Source organism: Meriones unguiculatus, chromosome 9 (genome assembly GCF_030254825.1).
Source record: "Meriones unguiculatus strain TT.TT164.6M chromosome 9, Bangor_MerUng_6.1, whole genome shotgun sequence".
NCBI classification, from domain to species: Eukaryota; Metazoa; Chordata; class Mammalia; order Rodentia; family Muridae; genus Meriones; species Meriones unguiculatus.
The window spans coordinates 119,406,086-119,423,616 of record NC_083357.1 but is presented as its reverse complement, the minus strand read 5'-3'; the positions used below and the strand labels follow the sequence as shown (position 1 = coordinate 119,423,616).

Here is a 17,531-nt window from a genome sequence, read left to right as displayed (position 1 = left end):
AAGTCACATAGCGACACTAACTTTTCATCCTTAAATTACAGTTGAGCTAATTGGAAGAGTTTGGTACAGATATATTCATTTACTTCTTTCTCTCACTAATCCACAAATGTGGGGCCACAAAGTGTGAGGAAACAGCGTTCCGTAATATGGTTCAAAGTACAAACCATATGAACATACAAAGTACGAGTGTCCATTATGGCATTGTATTCTAGAAAACACATGCTGTCCTAAAATGAAGCCTTTGTTAAAGAGATATACGCCATAGCTTAAATCAATTTGGGACAGATGAGTTGCTGAGTAAATTGTGGGAAATGCTCTATTTTAGCTCCTTTGTTTTACCATGCAGATTGCCGTGGTCTTCGTTACAGTTTCTCGATGTCCAGAAGTATTTTCTGTGGGTCTCTAGTGCTGAGCAAGGTGTCTTATCAGTGTGAATGCTGTGGGTCATGATGTGTCTCTGAATAGAACAATTAGCTATATGCATGTGACCTGGCCTTAAATAATGAGCTTGAATTCATTTAAGACACCCATAATGTGCTTCCCTTTCCCCAAAGATCAAGGTTCACACTCAGATCATTACTTTTCAAATCCCCCACTACTCCTTGGAAGAACCACAGGAACTGGGACAGCTGGGTGGTCAGTAACCAAGTGCAGCACTTGATTTTCACTATGCTCATTTATAAGAAAATACTAAATTTTGCTTCTGAATCTATGGTTTGTCTGAAAAGCCTTGCCAGTCCTTGCCAAACCCCAGCTGCTATCTTGGATATCTGTAGTCAGCCACAATCTATGCTCTGGGATTGGCTGGCTGAAAGTAAAGCGAAGAGAATATTAAGGTCCATAGCTAGATAAGCATGTCAGTGTGGTAACTCAGGCATCCTAGAACAGCAAGAGTAAATCCTAGCGCACAAGTCTTTCCTAAGTCTCTGCTCACTACTCTGTTATTATAAGCTAACCAGAGCAAGTCACATGACTGGATCAAGAGCTGATGTAGAAGACACTGGCTAGGGCATGGATAGGCATGGGCTGGTTTCAGGGAGAGGCTACCACACTTTTCCGCACAGACTAAGAGAAATGTCAAAAGCACTAGCCAAGAATAACCCTAAACCCAGCTCACAAACATTTATCAACCCAGAAGATATGAGTTTCTTCTTTTTAAAATCTTACTTGTATTGTAGTGTCAGGAGCCGATGAGTAAAGTGTGTTGATGAAAATAGCATGAACACCAACATGTGATTTAATGATATGACAGTGGAAATATCACTAATACTGGGCAAGAGATTAAATGAGACTCTTCTCCATGAACTTTGATTTCTAGATGTTCACTTTCTTTCCCAACGAGCATACAACTCTTTCCTTTTTTAGAATATTTTTTATTTTTTACAATTTATTTACTTTGTATCCCAGCTGTAGCCCCACCCTCATTTGCTCCCAATCCCGCACTCCCTGCCTCCCTCATCTTTTCCCAGGCCCCTTCCCCAGTCCACTGATAGTGGAAGACCTCCTCCCTTTCCATCTGATCCTACCTAGCCTATTAGGTCTCATCAAGACCAGACCGTCTTTCATAGTCTTGCTCTGTGGCCTGGTCAGGCTGCCCCCCCCCTCAGGGAGAGGTGATCAAAGAGCCAGTCCATGAGTTCAGGTCAGAGACAGCCTCTGTTCCCCTTATTAGGAAGCCCATTTGGAGACTGAGCTGCCACAGGCTACCTCTGTGCAGAAGGTCCAGGTTACCTCCATGAAGGGTCCTTGATTGGAGTATCAGTCTCAGAAAGAATTCTTAGGCCCAGATTTTTTGGTTCTGTTGTTCTCTTTGTGGAGCTGGTCCAGACCCTTCCAGGTCTTTCTTCTCCCCCTTTTTTATAACATTCCCTGCACTCTGCCCAAAGTTTGGCAATCCGTTTCAGCATCTGCTTTGATACCCTTTAAGAGGTTCTCTGTAATAGGCACCTGATTGTTCCTTATTTTCATAGCTTCTTCCAATGTCTATCCCATTTGGCTTTCTGAATGAAGATTGAGCATCCTTCTTCTAGCTTAGCCTCTTTAGGTGTACAGATTTTAGTATGATTATCCTATATTATGTCTAATACCCACTTTTAAGTGAGTATATAACATGTGTGTCTTTCTGCTTCTAGAATAGTTCACTCAGGATGATCTTTTCTAGTTTCCACCATTTGCTTGCAAATTTCATGATTTCCTTGTTTTCACTTGCTGAGTAATATTCCATTGTGTAAATGTACTACAGCTTCTGTATCCATTCCTCAATTGAGGGACATCTGGATTGTTTCCAAATTATGGCTATTGCAAATAAAGCTGCTATAAACATGGGTGAGTAAATGTCCTTGTTGTATAGTTGAGCATATTTTGGATATATGCCTGGGAGTGGCATAGCTGGATATTGAGGAAGCACTATTCCTATTTGTCTGAGAAAGCGCCATATTGATTTCCAAAGTGGTTGTACAAGTTTACATTCCCACCAGCAATAGAGTAGGGTTCCCCTTTCTCCACATCCTCTGCAGCATTTGTTGTCACTTGAGTTTTTGATCTTAGCCATTCTGATGGGTGTAAGGTGAAATCTCAGGGTCGTTTTGATTTGCATTTCCCTAATAACTAAGGATGTTGAGCATTTCTTAAGTGTTTCTTTGCCATATGATATTCCTCTATTGAGAATTCTCTGTTAATCTCTGTATTCCATTTTTTACTTAATTTATTGCTTTTTAACCTCTTGAGTTCTTTATATATTCTGCATATCACCCTCTGTCAGATATAGGTTTGGTGAAGATCCTTTCCCAGTCTGTAGGCTGTCGTTTTGTTCTGACGACAGTGTCCTTTGCTGTACAGAAACGTTTCAGTTTCATGAGGTACTATTTATTGATTGTTGCTCTTAGAGCCTGTGCTGTTGGTGTTCTGTTCAGGAAGTTGTCTCCTGTGCCAATGAGCTCAAGGCTCTTCCCCACTTTTACTTCTAACAGGTTTAGTGCGTCTGGTTTTATGTTGAGGTCTTTGATCCACTTGGATTTTAGTTTCGTGAAGGGTTATAAGTATAGTTTTGTGCAGGGTGATAAATATGGATCTATTTGCATTTTCTACATGTAGATATCCAGTTAGACCAGCACCATTTGTTGAAGATGCTATGTTTTTTCCATTGTATGGTTTTGGTATCTTTGTCAAAAATCAAGTGTCCATAGGTGTGCGGGTTTATTTCTGGGTCTTCTATTCAATTCCATTGATCTACTGGTCAATTCCTATACCAGTAACATGCAGTTTTTATTACTGTTGCTCTATAGTACAGCTTGAGATCAGGGATAGAGATCCCTCCAGAAGATCTTTTATTGTAGAGGATTGATTTAGCAATTCTGGGTTTCTTGTTATTCCATATAAAGTTGAGAATTTTTCTTTAAAGTTCTGTAAAGATTTGTGTTGGTAATTTAATGGGAATTAAATTGAATCTGTAGATTGCTTTTGGTAAAATGGCCATTTTTACTATATTAATCCTGCCAAGCCATGAGCATTGGAGATATTTCCATTTTTTGATATCTTCTTTTATTTCTTTCTTCAGAGACTTGAAGTTTGTTTGTTTGTTTCATACAAGTCTTTGACTTGCTTGGTTAGAGTTACACCAAGGTACTTTATGTCCTTTGTTGCTATTGTGAAGGGTGTTGTTTCCCTAATTTCTTTCTCAGCCTGTTTGTCTTCTGTATACGGAGGGCTACTGATGTTTTTTGAGTTAATTTTGTATCCAGCCATTTTGCTGAAGGTGTTGATCAGCTGAAGGAGGTCTCTGGTAGAATTTAAGCATACTGTCATGTCATATGCAAATAATGATACTTTGACTTCTTCCTTTCCAAACTGAATCCCTTTGATCTCCTTTATTTGTCTTATTGCCCTAGCAAGGACTTCAAGAACTATTTTGAAGAGATATGGAAAGAGTGGGCAGCCTTGCCTTGTCCCTGATTTCAGTGAGATTGATTTAGGTTTCTCTTTCTTTAGTTTGATGTTGGTTATAGGCTTACTGTATATTGCCTTTACTATGTTTAGATATGTGCTTTGTATTCCAGATCTCCCCAGGACTTTAAACATGAATAGGTGCTGGCTTTTGTCAAATGCTTTTTCAGTATCTAAGGAGATTATCATGTGTTTTTTTTTTTCTTTCAGTTTGTTTATATGGTGGATTACATTGATGGATTTCCATATATTGAACCACTCCTGCATGCCTGGGATGAAGCCTCCTTGGTTATAGTGGATAATATCTTTGATGTGTTCTTGTATTCGGTTTGCAAGTATTTTGTTGAGTATTTTTGCATCAATGTTCATAAGGGAGATTGGCCTGAAGTTCTCTTTCTTTGTTGGGTCTTTATGAGGTTTAGGTACCAAGGTGACTGTGGCTTCATAGTATGAGTTTGGTAATGTTCCTTCTGTTTCTATTTTGTGGAATAGTTTGAAACATATTGGTTTTAGCTCTTTTTTGAAGGTCCGGTAGAATTCCATACTGAAAACATCTGACTGCGCTTTTTTTTTTTTTTTTTTAATGGGAGACTTTTGATGACAGCTTCTATTTCTTTAGGGGATATAGGACTATTTAATTCATTTCCCTGTTTTGCTTCAGTTTTGGTAAGTGGAGTTGATCCAGAAAATTGTCCATTTCATTTAGATTTTCAAATTTTGTGTTGTATAGGCTTTTGAAGGAAGAACTAATGATTGTTTGGATTTCCTGTTGTTATGTTCCCCTTTTCATTTCTGATTTTGTTGGATAGTGAATCTCTGCCTTTTAGTTAGTTTGGCTAAGGGTTTGGCTATCTTGTTGATTTTCTCAAAGAACCAGCTCTTGGTTTTATTAATTCTTTGAATTATTTTATTTGTTTCTAATTGATTGATTTCAGCCTTGAGTTTGATTATTTCCAGCCATCTACTTGTCTTGGGAGTGTCTGCTTCTTTTTTTTTTTTTCCTAGGGCTTTCAGGTGAGCCTTTAAATTACTTGTATGAGAGTGAGCTGTTTCAAATTTCTTCTTGAAGGGACTTAGTGCTATGAACTTTCCTCTTAGCACTGCTTTCATTGCGTCCCATAAGTTTGGGCATGTTGTGCCTTCATTTTCAATGATTTCTAGGGAGACTTTAATTTCTTTCTTTATTTCCTCCGTGACCCAGCTGTCATTGAGTAGCGAGTTGTTCAGTTTCCATGTGTGTGTCGGCTTTTTGCTATTTCTGTTGCTGTTGAGGTCCAGCTTTAGACCAGGGTGGTCTGATAGGATACAAGGGATTATTTAAATCTTGTATCTGTTGAGGCTTGCTTTGTGACCAACTATATGGTATATTTTGGAGAAGGTCCATGTGGTGCTGAGAAGGTAATTTTTTGTGTGTGTTAGGGTGAAAGTTTCTGTAGATGTCTGTTAGGTCCATTTGATTCATGACCTCTGTTAGAGACATTGTTTCCTTGTTTAATTTCTCTTTAATTGACCTGTCCTTTGTTGAGAGGGGGGTGTTAAAGTATTTGTTGAGAGTGGGGTGTGCAACTCTTAAGGCAAGGCAGTTTGCAGTGTGCCCAGGCATTACAGATTCTCATTACCCTCGTGGGGAGTTATTCATGGATTCCTTCTGTCCTGCCTCTCCAAGAATGAGTGATTGAGAAAGACACAGTGTTGAAGGACATCCACTGGTCTGTTTTCAGTATTGACATAAACACACTATCTACCTATCATAAATTATTTTAATTGAGGAGAATAATTTTGTATATAAATATAGAAGTATGAACATAGAGATGTCTTTGCAATACGTACACAACCCTTATGAAAGAAATACTTGCTTTAGGTTTTGTACAATGAACCATGTTCTCATTCTTATGCTCACAGATCATATGCTCACATATCAAGATGGTTTCTGAAAATTTTACCTTATAAATACATTGTTTTCTAAATACTTGTTTTGAAATCCAAATAAAATTCAATATTTAGTACTCAGATGATGCAATGTGAGACTTTATTTTTAACCAAGATGAATATTTTGTTCACTCAAGAAGCAAATGAAAGATTCAACTTCTGAGCTGTGGTATTCATTATTGTAACTTATATATTGTGTACTGTAAGCCACAAGTGTTCTGTTTTGAACATTTTAGCTACATAATCTTTTTTAATTTAAAATCTTATTTTTTATATTAATTACAGTTTATTCACATTGTATCCCAGCTGTAGCCCCCTCCTTCATCCTCTCCCAATCCTACCCTCCCTTCCTCAGCTCCTCCCAAGCCCAGTCCACTGATAGGGGAGCTCCTACTCCCCTTCCATCTGACCCTAGCCTATTAGAATCTTAAGACTCACAAAGCCACTATTTCATAGAAAAATACTATTTAAAAAATTAATGGGAACAGTTCCCCACAAAGTACTTACATACATATAAACTACCAAAACAAGCTCACTTTAGACATTTTTTAAAATCTATGAATCATCATAGTATGTCTCAAGATTTGTTACTTCTTTGAATTAATCTCTCATGTTTTATCTTTCTCACCTTCATCCATAAGCACCTAATCATATGTCTATTTTTAAACCCCTTCACTGTTTTCCAATACAGTATTCAAGATTTCCACTAGGCTAGACACTGTATTAAATAATCCTGTTTATATTCATGATTCATCCATTTCCTAGAAAAGAAAATGTCACAGAGAGGTCAAGTTGGACACAGAGCTCAACCAGTCTTCAAACTAACGTTCTATTATATCGTGATGATCTTACATCCTTCCGAGCAGAACATTTCAAACAGGTTCCACAGACTTCTGCCTTCTATTCCCAGACAAACCCTCAGCAAGGGAAATGCTTCTCATTCGTTGTAACATCTGGAGCCATGTCAAGGGCTTCTTGACCACTCAAGAGGAAGCAGAGGAGCACTTGCTTTGTTCCCAAACACTTGAGAATGTTTTCACTCTTGATGCAATTGGAACACCAATCATCCTTTCTAAGAAGTTGGTTTTTTCTGATGACATGAACACCAACTGTATGAGATTGTTGAGGACCAAACAGTGTCATTACTTCAGTGTACAGTGTCCTTGAAATGAAGATCGGCACAGACCAAGCAGTCATGTATAGATTGACTCTTATCTTGATATCATTTCTTATCAATGTTGATTTTAATTGCGTGAGGAGCTTTGTCCCCATGCAGTTTCACTTTGCAGTCTCTTGAACGGTTTCCTTGGACAATGGAACTCAAAACTAGGAGATTTTTCTCTTTTATTTTTGTAGGAACCAAGGCCTCATGCATGCTAGAGAGGCACTGAACCACTGAGCTACATCTTCAGCCCTCACATTAGCGATAAAGTGGCATTTCTTGTTCTTGGTCTTTGCACCATTGTTTCACAGTCATTCTTTCATGCCACTTCCTAGCACGAAGTAAGGTGTAAGATACAGTTACTATCATGTTGTTTACATTTGAAGCAACATTATTTACAGTTTTCTACACATGAGATGTCTTATTGCAGACCTTAGTTCAAGTTTTATTTCATGTATTTTGTTTCAGGTATGATCAATCATTTTCCTAGAATAATTTGAACATGTCCATCAAAATCATCAGTGCTGTATGGTGTCCTATTGTGACTGAAGCAAATGTCCACAAACTTAGTCAATTAAAACACCACAAATTTATCATGTGCTGCAGATCAGAAATCAAAACTAGTTTTCACTTGAGGGTGGGGGAATGAAACATGAGAAGACTGCATTGTTTTAGAACCTAGGCAAATGTGATTCTTTTTTCTAGCTCCTGAAGCTATCTCATCCCGTGTCTTTAGTAAAGAGTCTGTCATGGTGGATTCATAACCACCACCACTACCCCCACCATGGTGAAAGTGCTTTTTCTAACTGGTTCTTTGATATGGAGTTAGATGGGAAGGAATTCCATTAGAGGCAATAGTGATCCTAATGTAACAGTGATATTCAGCCATCTTTTATTAGATTACACTATAATCACTGCAGGCTTTTAGAATCATGAAGTTTGTAGAGTCTGATAATTTTATGTGTCACCCACTTTACCCTATTATTCAATGAGTATCATCTACAGCACTAATTCTGAACTTGAATGTGACACATGAAATGATATAGAGACCTTGTTAAAATTACAGACTGGCATTCTTTTTTTAATTAAATTTTTATTTTTTATATTAATTACAGTTTGTGCACTTTGTATCCCAGCTGTAGCCCCCACCCTCATTCCCTTCCAATTCCACCCTCCCTTCCTCATATCCTCCCATTCCCCTCTCCAAGCCCACTGATAGGGGAGGTCCTCCTCCCATTCAATCTGACCCTAGCCTATCAGGTCTCATCCTGATCATCGTCTTCCTTTGTGGCCTGCTAAAGCTGCTTCTCCCTCAGGGGGAGTTGAACAAAGAGCCAGCCACTGAGTTCATGTCAGAGACAGTTCCTGTTCCCCTTACTAGGGAACCCATTTGGAGACTGAGCTGCTATGGGCTACATCTTAGCAGGGGTGAATTCTTTGGGGCTAGGAAGCAGCCTGAGTTCTTGCATTTCTAAGCACCTCTAAGCATACATCTCACCCAGAAACCTTTGAATAGAAAGTCTCTAGAGTGTTTCTGACAGATTTTGATGCCTCAAGAAAGATTCTATTATAGTCTTTTCATGTCTTGGTAATTTCAACTGCCATTTACACAAATATGTGGATTTTGGAGCAAGAATTATTCAGAAGTCTGATTTTTAAAGCCATTTAAAAAGGGTGTTTATTTTATTTATGTCTGTGTATATGTGTCTATGTGAGTGGATGCAGGTACCCCCCTGAGACCAGAAAAGGGTCTCAGATCTCTTGAAGCTGGAGTTATAAAGGGTTGTAAGTTGCCTTATTTGGTACTGAGGACAGAACTTGGATCATCTAGAAGAGCAACAATCATGTTTAAACACTAAACCATCTCTTCTGTGTCCTAACCAAAAAAAAAAAAAAAAAAAGAAAGAAAGAAGGAGAAGAAGAAGAAAGTGAACTAAAATGGCATTTTAAAAAAGGAACTTTAAAAACTTGAATATATATTTGAGAATCCTTATATTACATATATAAAACTATAACTAAAGAACACACATATATAGATTTAAATGTATATATTTGTGTGTTCATGAACATGAATGTGTGTGCATATCTTTCTATATATAAATTGATACTAGGTAGGTCCTACATTTATGTTAAGTAATAGAACTGTGGAAGCCTCCTCTCAATTTTTATGACACCTATACAACTTCAATAATTTTCTTTATATTAATTTGCATAAAAAGTGAAAATTTAGGCTACAGATTTAGATTTCTGCAGCTGCAAGACTGAATCCAGGTGTGATATTACCAGCCATTTTGCATCATGGAGCTGATGGACAGTTTCTAATAGTGTTTAACTGAATTCAGTTCCAGAAGCCTCTGTCACCAGCTTTGATAGTAAAGCCAGAGTTTCTGGTTTTAGTATTTAAATCCAGCTCCTACACATACTTACCAACTTCATTCTTACTTAATGTTGGAAAGTTATTACTTTGGAGCAAGTCAACCAAGCCATGGTGATTATAGCATATCAAACTCCATTGTAAGTGATTATTTTAATGATGCTGTACCAACAGAGATACATAGACATTCAGACAAAAAAAAAAAAAAACAGCCTAATTATAATGACAGAACGAAAGCCAAGCTGTGACAGTTACAAAACCAATTTCAAAGTTTTTTGACAGCCATGGCTGAAAGCTTTGTTCGGACCTTCCTGTAATAACAGTTTACTTAAGACCTAAATCCACAGTGAAGGAAAACAGAAAGAAAAAGTTGTGGCTTTTCTGTCATGCTAATGAAATGGAAGTCGGTTGACATGTTTTTAATAGAACACTATGTTGAAAAGAGTATAGAAAGGAAGTGATGGGTGTGGAATTTACTCTCACAATGCAAAGAAGAAATAACAATGCAAATTCTAACAAGAATAGAAATTTGACAAATGATTTATTTATATGTGTTATGAAGGTCAGTAGTTCCCACAACTAAATTGACAGCCATACAAACAGGTTGATTGACAGTACTGGAATTTGATTTTTGTACTACCAAGAAAACATAAAAATGTGTCAATCCCCAGGATGACATGAAGCTCATGGGAAATCTGCTTTTCCCTTGGCTCAGACACCTTAGAGTTATTAGGTTTTTATCACTTTGGTTTATCTCTCTTGGCTCTGGGCTTAGTCAGATGTTCAATATAATTAATTCTTTGACCTTGTGTGAATAATTTCTCATTTCTGACAGACACATATTCTGATCACCAAATGGCATTTGTTTGAACCGGAGATCTTTGCAGTAACACCTAGAGTTTATAAACACATCTTCATAGATGTTGACTCATTCAATGTGATAATATCCCTTTGGAGCAGACATTATGTCCACTTCACTGAGGAGAAAACTGAGGTGTAGAGAGACTGAAGTGTCTTGTTCAGGGGTACAGCACCAGAAAGTGGTGAAATCTTAACAGTAGATAACGTAGCTCTGCCCCATTCTTAGGGAAGACGGGATAAGATGATGCCTTGCACTCCAGTTTGGGCACACTTCCCAGTCTCAGCTGGAGCTTTATGTAGTTCTTTCAGCTGTGGTAGTGAAGAGCTTGCCGGGGGTCACTGGGCAGTGGCACGCACAGTGTGCATAAGCATGGAGAAGAAGCCACAGAAGAGAATGTACGACTGCTTTCTATGCCCTCACTCAAACTTTTCCCTTTCAGCCTCTTCTGTTTTGCTTTTGGGTGTTGGAAAGAACCTAAGAAAGCTTTCTGCTGGTATTCTGGGCTTTCTCTGAAGCCTTACATCCCACCCACCTCCACTTAGTGCTTATCTGCCATTCAACTGATCTCCATGTCTAAATCAAATGGCATGGTTCTCTCTTCACGCCTCATTCAAATCCTCTATCTCCCTCTCATTCACTCTCTTCTGCCTGATTCTATAATAAATTTCCATCTGAAACACAAAAGCCAGCAAAGAAAGAGAGCATGTGGTGGCATGGCCCTGAGCAGTGGGCACTCACCTTTTATCTCTTCTGCATAGGTGATCTCTTCCTCACAATGGAGTAAACTTAGAGAACAGACTTCAGATAGACTTAGTGGCAGAGCTTTGTTCTGATGCCTTCTGGTTGTGTGGTCTTGAACAAATAACCTAAGCTCTCTGAACCTCGTATAATACAAGTCACATATCTTACTGTTTAGAGTTGTGGTAGTAACAGACACAACATGAATAGGATATGTATAAATGACTTGCCACATAATAAGCATTCAACACATGGCAGCTATCGAAATACTTGTTTTCAGTGCTTGGCTAAGTCCACTCCAGAACAGGCAATGGGCCAGATTCCATTCCTAACCCTAAGTACAGCCTCAATACTTCTGTGACAGTTGGGGAAATTGTTTAACTTCTTAGAGTCTGTTTTCTAAGTCATTAAATTAGAATAACATCATAGGACTAGCATGGGTTTTAATTGAGTTAATTTATGTAAAATTCTAGAACTTCCCCAGACACATAATAAACTCAATAGACAGTTCTTATTCGTTACAAGATTATTTTCAGCAGGTATTTATGGAAGCAAGAAGGGAAAATAAATTTTCTCTTTCTTCCTCTTTCCAGCTTTATAACCATCTTCAAAATGTTTCAGCCCCCTGTCCCTAGCTTGATAGCAAATGGTCATGCCCATTTTTCAAGATAACCATTTTGAAAAGCATTTTTTTCATACAGTCAGAATGTGGGGTCAAAACAACCTAATGTCCAAGATGAAAGTATATACAAGCTAAATTAAAATGTATTTTCCATTTTAATATGAGGGTTTCTGAAACTATCTTTCTATATGTCTTTAAAAAGGCAGGGAGGAGATGAGGGAGGGAGGGAGGGTTTGGGAGGGAATGACGGAGCGGGATACAGCTGGGATACAGAGTTAATAAAATGTAATTAATAATAAAAAATTAAAAAATTACTGAAAGAAATGGATTCCTTTGGTCCCACTTATCAGTAGGAAAGACGGTGATCAGCAGTCTTGGAGAACACCGTTTTTCACTGCAGTCTATCAGAACCGTTGCCCCTCAAAACGTAGCAGCATGCACGCTGCAGTTAATGCCGACTAACTTCGTGAAAAGCTTACCTATCTGTTTGACTCCTCAGAGAATGATGCGCTCGTCAATTTTCCACATGTTTATCCTGAGCATGGTGACTGTGGATGTGATAGTCGCTGCCAGCAACTACTACAAGGGAGAGAACTTCAGACAGCAGTATGATGAATTCTACCTTGCAGAGGTGAGTAACTCCCAGGAGGGGATTGGCAGGGTTGTTCATGGTTGGCAAGCCTCATTAAGGGCCTTTTAAGAGCATGAAAATGAACTCTAGGGCCTTAATTACCTGACTGCCACCTGAGTTGACTTACTGTCTGCCTCTTAGGTGATTCCCCTGTTTACTGTGTTGTTTGATTCCTGTCCTGTCACCATGAGCTTCAGGGGCCTTCCCCACAGTGGTCATGTTGCCTAGAGAACCTTTTTTTCCTGGGTCTTTTTCCTTTCCACCTCTCATATTCTCCCCTTTCTCATGTTGTGGTAGCTTGCTTCATCCTGCTGTAACTGACCACAGATTGAGAAGCTCAGAAACAGACTAGTCCGCTGGTCACCTGGGCTACTGCAGACACCAGGCGACACAGAGGATGAACACTGAAACCCTGGTGAACCAATGGCCCTGAGTTGATCACTGCACATCCATACAACACACCACAACATCCAGCAACCAGAAGCCGTTAGCGGTGTGCAGCAGTGCTTTTCCAGTGAGCATTCTCCCCACGCCTGATTCTTAAACATTCTCAATCATTTTCAAAGACCACTGTTTTTAATCATTCTGAAAACAAATCTCATGATCCAGTGGCCTTATGTTTGTGGGAAAAAAATGAATTCATGTATAGAAACCCATTCATCCCATAAAAGATACACACATATAGGGATACTATACTCTAAAAATCCCATATGTGAATAAAACAAACTTAAAGCCAGAAAAACTATTCTTCACTTGTGTTTATTACAAAGCATTTTTATACAGAAAGCACTTAGCTCTGTAATTTAGTTCATTAAGGCACCCAGAATTCTCCTAACACATTAAAAATGGACTGGGTTAATAAAAATTCAGTCCACACACACAAAAGCTTCTCTGAAAAAATAATCAATTAAACAACCATGTGGATGTCAAGAAACCTCTACAGAGTCATTTATAAATACCCCTCTCTTTGCGGAGCTCTGTAAAACATAATCCCTTTAATTTTAAGTTTCCCCTACCTAGGAACAGCTGTGACAGGGCATTGATCTAATAGCTTCAGGTTATGTGGTGCTTACAGGGAAAGACAGGCAATAAACAATAATACTGGAGAATGAATGGAGAGCCTCAGGAGGAAATTATAACCAAGCCTCTCCAAAAAGATAATTTTTATGCAAACCCAGCAAGAGTTGTCATTAAAAGAAATGAGCTGACAAATCAGTTGCTGAAGGTACTGATGACCTGAATTAAATCCTTAATCCACATGTTGAAAAAGAAAGAATCAGTGGTGGCTCTTTGACCTCCCAACCCCCCAAGGGAGGAGCAGTCCTGCTAGGCCACATAAGAGGACTTTGCAGCCAGTCCTGAAGATACCTGATAAAACAGGGTCAGATGAAAGAGGAGGAGGTCCTCCCCTATCAGTGGACTTGAAAAGGGGCAGGGAGGAGATGAGGGAGGGAGGGAGGGACTGGGAGGGAATGAGGAAGGGGGCTACAGCTGGGATACAAAGTGAATAAAATGTAACTAATAATATAAATAAATAAAATAAAAAAGAGAAAAGAGAAAAACAATCAATACAAGTAATACTCTGACATCCACACACATGCCATTGCACAAATTTGCACACATATATAGACACCCAGACATATAGACACACAATCAAAATGAGTAAATGAATGTAAATTTTTAAAAATATGAGCAAAGCATTTAAAACATAAACAAAAACAGATATTTCGTGATGAGTTTTAGCACAGAGGATGCACACGGGAGGGCTCCTCATGGAGTCATGCTTCTCTTAGGCAGTGAGAAGAGGGTAGACAGCCAGGCAAACGACACAAGGAAATAAGACACTTAAGTCAAACCAGCAGACTTCACCAAATGTAATAATAATAACAATAACAATTAAAGGCACTTCAAATGCAGTGTTGAAGAGCTATCCATATTTTCAGAGTATGGACTTAACATTGACATCAACATGAAACATAACAACTGTTCTGGATTCCACATAAAAGAAAGACAAGGTTCAAACTGACCCAGCTTTAGGGCTTTATTTGGAGTGGGTGAGCTCAGGGACAAGGGGATGGAGAAATAGAGGTGACTGACAGAGGGGATGAGGTGAAAGCCAGATGGCCTGGGTTGGCTATGGAAATATATGAAAATAGAGAAGAGTTAAAAGAAAGTGAACTCTCAAGATATTTGTATGTTCAAAATACATGTTTGATTGAAGCGCAAGTATAAGAAAGTCATCAGTTGTGGTCAGAGAAAGGAATTCAAAATTTCCATTTGCACCTTGATTTTGGTAACGAAATACAAAACATGGGGTGCTGTGTAGCTTAAACCTAAGAATGGAGTTGTGACAAGAGATCAAGGCAGCGCCACAGCCTGAGAGCGGCTGAGTCTCGGGCGGATAAGAAGACTGCCAGTCCTTAGACAGGACAGGGCATGAGTGGTTGATGGAGGATGAGCAGAGGGTGGGGAGATGGAATCAGAGGTTGGTTTGTCCTGATGGAATCCTCTCACGGAGCTCCCAGGAGCGATGGTCAAGACACCCTTTCCTTGTCAACTTACACTCCGAAGAACACAGCAACATGGATTCCCTCTTCCCTAAGGGGCTGCGGGAGTGAAGTATGCAGTATGAGAGGGAGAGACATACGGAGACAGTCCGGTGAAGGAAGTTGAATCTGCACATGGAACTCGATAAAGTGCAGGACGTTGTTTAAAACAGTGGTAGACACTCAATATTTAGCGGGCCCTGTGTCATGAAGGTGAAAAGAGAGGCTACAAACTGCACAGCAGAATTACATCAGTGGTTTAAGTACTGAGAAACAACATTCTGAGGAGCATGGTGATGGGACCTTGTCATCCTCGTGAGGAGGAACAGTTGCTCCTGCAGAAGTGCTGATATCAGAGACAGCGGGGCATCACTTCTGTATCCTCACAACAGGCACTTGTCTGTTACACCTTCTCCTACGGAGTAAAGGAAGTGGCATATGCCCTGCAAACACAGGGATTGAACTGAACTTCTAGTCTGTTCTTAGGAATGTTAGATAGTCTTTCATTACACTATAAGAAACTGCAACAAAATTTCAAAGAATTTTTGTTGTGGAGTTCCTTAATTGCTGCCTAAATGCTCGTAGAGCCTGCGAACAGGTGATTAATCCTTGTCAGGTTTGTTTGTTTGTTTTGTAATACTAAAAATAACAACCACAGAGCTAAGATGGTGTCACAAAACCTGGTGAAACCTGAAATATGTTGTATGCTTCCTGCTTGTTCCCTTTCCAAACCACTAACACAGACTTAATTTTAAAAAGATAAGCTTGGTGTTGAGGTAAATCTTCTTTATATAAGTGCTCATTGCCAACCACATGACATTAAAGATGTAAAATCTTAAGAACATAAATAGGGTATGAAATATTATTACAGCATCTAACATTAACAACAAGAACAATAAAGATAGTAAGAGGACAATTTGAGAGGATATGGACTTGGCTGTAGCGTATACTTATACCCTAACTCAGCAAGTTAATACATTATATAAATATACATTCCTACATGTTAGTTGTTTCTCAGTAAAGAGATAGATAAGTAACTAAATAGACACAGTAACCATCTCCTTGAAATCCTGGAAAGAAAAGGAATAAAGAAGATACACATGGGCTTCCATTCACTTAAAATAACCTATACACAACATCAGGTTATTATTGAATTACTTAAGCAACCAAAATCACCTCCAGTAGATAGACTGTCAGTGCTTGAGTTTCTCAGAATATTTGGACTTACTTCAAATTATACTTTTTCAATAAAAAGTCTTTCTTTTTTTTTTTTTTTGATAATCTTTTTTTTTTTTTTTTTTTTTCAATGCAGTTTATTCAGGAACATTGAACAATCCTCGGACCCCGGGGAAAGCCAGCCCACAGCTTAAATAGCCTCTGGGTAGCCAACCCAGGCGTGCCACGGGGGCAATGCAGATAGGTCCACATACATGGAAGCAAGCCAGATCCTCGGCCTTAGCCAAATGTGGAGTTGTTCGTGACAGAGAGCACTCACCATCGGGAAGGTGGAAGGCGGAAACCAGCTCCATCTTTAAGGCATAGCATTCCGCAGCTCTCTACAGTTCCCCCTTTTTGTTTTAGACGCATCAGGCAAGAGTAGAGGTCTGATCTCTGATATTAGAAATAAATTGGGACTTTGTACAGATGTTCATTTAGGTGTCATCCACCCAAAGAGCATCAGACCGTCCGATACCTTTTTCTCAGAGGCGGGACCTGGGGCATCAACCCGCATGCAATCAGACATGCTCTTCTCTGGGTCCAAAGCGGCTGACCCTGAGTGCAGTGCTTAGCCTCGCATCCTGAGCGTATCATTTTAGCTTTTTATGGTATCCAACCATGCTTGGGGAGAATGTCCTGCTTCAATGGCTGTAAAGGCCTGAATGATCATGGCTGCATCACACTGTTGTGAGACTCTAATCTTGCATATATACCACAGGCAAACCAAGGAGACCAACACCAGTAGGCCTGCTAACACTCCCATGCCCGCCCATTCCTTCAGATGATTCATGGCTGCAGCAATCCATGTTGATAATCCTCTGGCTAGTCCTGCGTCCACTCCGGTAGAATTTACTGTGACAATGGCCACTCTCAGCTGCTCCATCGTAGTATCGAATTCTCCAGTCCAATTACCTAAAATATAGCTCGACAATTGTTTAGACAGATTTGCAGCTAATAAAAAATTATTGTATTAAGTCATAATGATTTATTTTGAGTATAGCTAAATTATTATAGTTAAATGTAATTCTTAACAAATACTTTCTTTCAGTTTAAGCAAAGAATCAACAAACTTTCTTGAAGAGCCGAATAAGCATGTTAGGCTCTGGAGGCTCTCCATTCTCTGTCAGCCCCTCGGCTCAGCCACCTTTATGCAAAAGTGAATGTGAAGTTTAATAAAAGTTCATTTACAGAAGTAAGCAATACACTGGATGCTGTGTGAGCTTATGGGACAGAGAGCCCTCCAACTAGAATGCTCATATGGTAAATTTAAATACAGTAATACTAACAACAACAACTACCAGTTTTTGGAAAGCCCATTGTGTGCTGAGTACTTTAAAGAAATTTATTATCTCATTTAATTCCCCAAACAGCAATAACGACAACAGTTGAAGACTGGGAGTATAATGGTGCTGAATTTAAGGAAACAGCATTATGTAACAGTTCTGAAAGCTTAAATTTCACACTGAGTCACAATAGGCCATGAGATTTGAAAGAAGCAAGTTTTTGT

The 17,531-nt window shown here is 39.1% G+C and overlaps 1 protein-coding gene across 6 annotated transcripts in view; it reads left to right on the top strand.

Annotated features, from left to right (window-relative positions):
• The window catches only part of Nalcn (sodium leak channel, non-selective), a 303,181-nt gene that overhangs the window by 96,825 nt on the left and 188,825 nt on the right, over positions 1-17,531 (top strand). For all 6 annotated transcript variants that reach the window (XM_060391666.1, XM_060391663.1, XM_060391664.1 and 3 more), the window contains exon 11: positions 12,129-12,260. In XM_060391666.1, coding sequence (XP_060247649.1) covers positions 12,129-12,260 — 132 coding nt within the window. The remainder of the gene's footprint in view (positions 1-12,128; positions 12,261-17,531) is intronic.